This window comes from Camelina sativa, chromosome 7 (assembly GCF_000633955.1).
Source record: "Camelina sativa cultivar DH55 chromosome 7, Cs, whole genome shotgun sequence".
In the NCBI taxonomy this organism is placed as follows: Eukaryota; Viridiplantae; Streptophyta; class Magnoliopsida; order Brassicales; family Brassicaceae; genus Camelina; species Camelina sativa.
Genome location: NC_025691.1, coordinates 14,567,848 through 14,569,386, shown reverse-complemented (window position 1 = coordinate 14,569,386; position 1,539 = coordinate 14,567,848). Strand labels below are relative to the sequence as shown.

The following is a 1,539-nucleotide window of genomic DNA, read 5'->3' as shown; positions in this document are numbered from 1 at the left end:
AAGTTTAGCAGAATACCAATTGCCTTTTTGGTTACCAATGAGAGGCCACATAACACCCCATGAGAGGATTGATCCAATGAGAAGAGAAACATTGATTAGGTACGGGCAAATCATTCCGACACCAACATATGTAGCCGAGAAATCAAAGTAGAACTTGTTCTCATAGGCTTTGAGACCAAATGTAGGGAAGTTAGCAAAACCGCAATCGTCACCAGAAGTGAAGAACCATTGAAAGAAACCCCACAAGAAACTGAATGAGAAGAACTTCCCCAATGCTCTGACTTGCTTCCTGTGTTGCATATTGAGAAGAAAAGGATCAATAGTCAGAAAATTGAACAACGTATTCAGAGATTGATCTAATGGCCAATGGGTAAGATGAAAGATTCTTACTTTGCGAGTTTGGCTCCTTGAGGTGTGTGGAAGCTGTTGATGAGATGGGCAGTGGCAGTACCACTAGGATATGTCAATTTGAAGTCCACAATCATGATCTTTCGTAGGGGAACAACAGAGAAAAGACCAAGAAAACTAACAACAAAGAGAAACCCAATCATCCAACCCAAATGAGGATTCTTTATGTTCATAGCTGTATTAGCTTCCGCGGATTGTTTTGCAACAACATCACTCATCCCAAACAAGTAACTACCAAACCCACCTGTTCAAAAGAACAAACACACAACAGAGAACCAAATGGGTCAGTTACTGAGCCCTGCAACATATCAAACTAGTCATTGTTATCTTTTTTTTTTTTGATCAAAGAACTAGTCATTGTTATCTAACCAATCATATCATTAAGTCAACTAAACAAGCAACAGAGAACCAAATGGATCAGTTATTGATCACAGTAACATATCAAAAACATTATTTTGTGATTTGATTCCTTTAATTAAAAACCAAAATCGAATCATAACGTGTACCACAAACTTAAATTCCACTATTTAATTAGTCGTCTAATCAAAACCTATTTAAATAAGGTGGAATTAAAGGTCATGTGGAAAATTCTAGATTCCCATTTGACACACATGGTAGGCAAAGCAAGTCAACTCAATATTAAATAATTTAACGTCAGGATCTCCAAATGAACGAATCAAACACGTGATAGTCAAAAATAGTGGTTTCCTTGAAAATTCTCAATCTCTCCATGCAATAAGTATGTGTACCCATTGAGTGGTGATGTCTGTTTCAATCTCGAAAGCAGTTCCAAATATTAAATTCTCACTTTAGTCATTATCAAATTGTTACCAGTCCGATCCCATGCAAATAAGAAAATAAGTCAAACAGATAGTGGAATTAGCTATTTAAACTTTTTATAAATCTAATCTATAACGTGAAAATTACAGCTAAGTACATATACTGTGAATTTTAGTTTACTATAAATAAAAAAATCAAACTCCCTAATAGAGTGCCGTAATCATATGCTAAAACAAGATTTGACTTGACTTAATCCGTATATTTACGCGTCATGTTTCTATCAACTTGTCCCTCATGGCGTGTAACGGTGTAAGATTAGAGATACGTTTCTCATTTTATCACAAAAAAAAA

The 1,539-nt window shown here is 35.4% G+C and overlaps 1 protein-coding gene across 1 annotated transcript in view; it reads right to left on the bottom strand.

Moving 5' to 3' along the window:
• LOC104701171 (probable metal-nicotianamine transporter YSL7) overlaps nt 1-813 on the bottom strand; it is a 3,784-nt gene extending 2,971 nt beyond the window's left edge. The window contains exons 1-2 of the mRNA XM_010416818.2: nt 391-813; nt 24-289 (exon numbers count right to left, since the gene is read on the bottom strand). Coding sequence (XP_010415120.1) covers nt 24-289; nt 391-626 — 502 coding nt within the window. The 5' untranslated portion in view covers nt 627-813. The remainder of the gene's footprint in view (nt 1-23; nt 290-390) is intronic.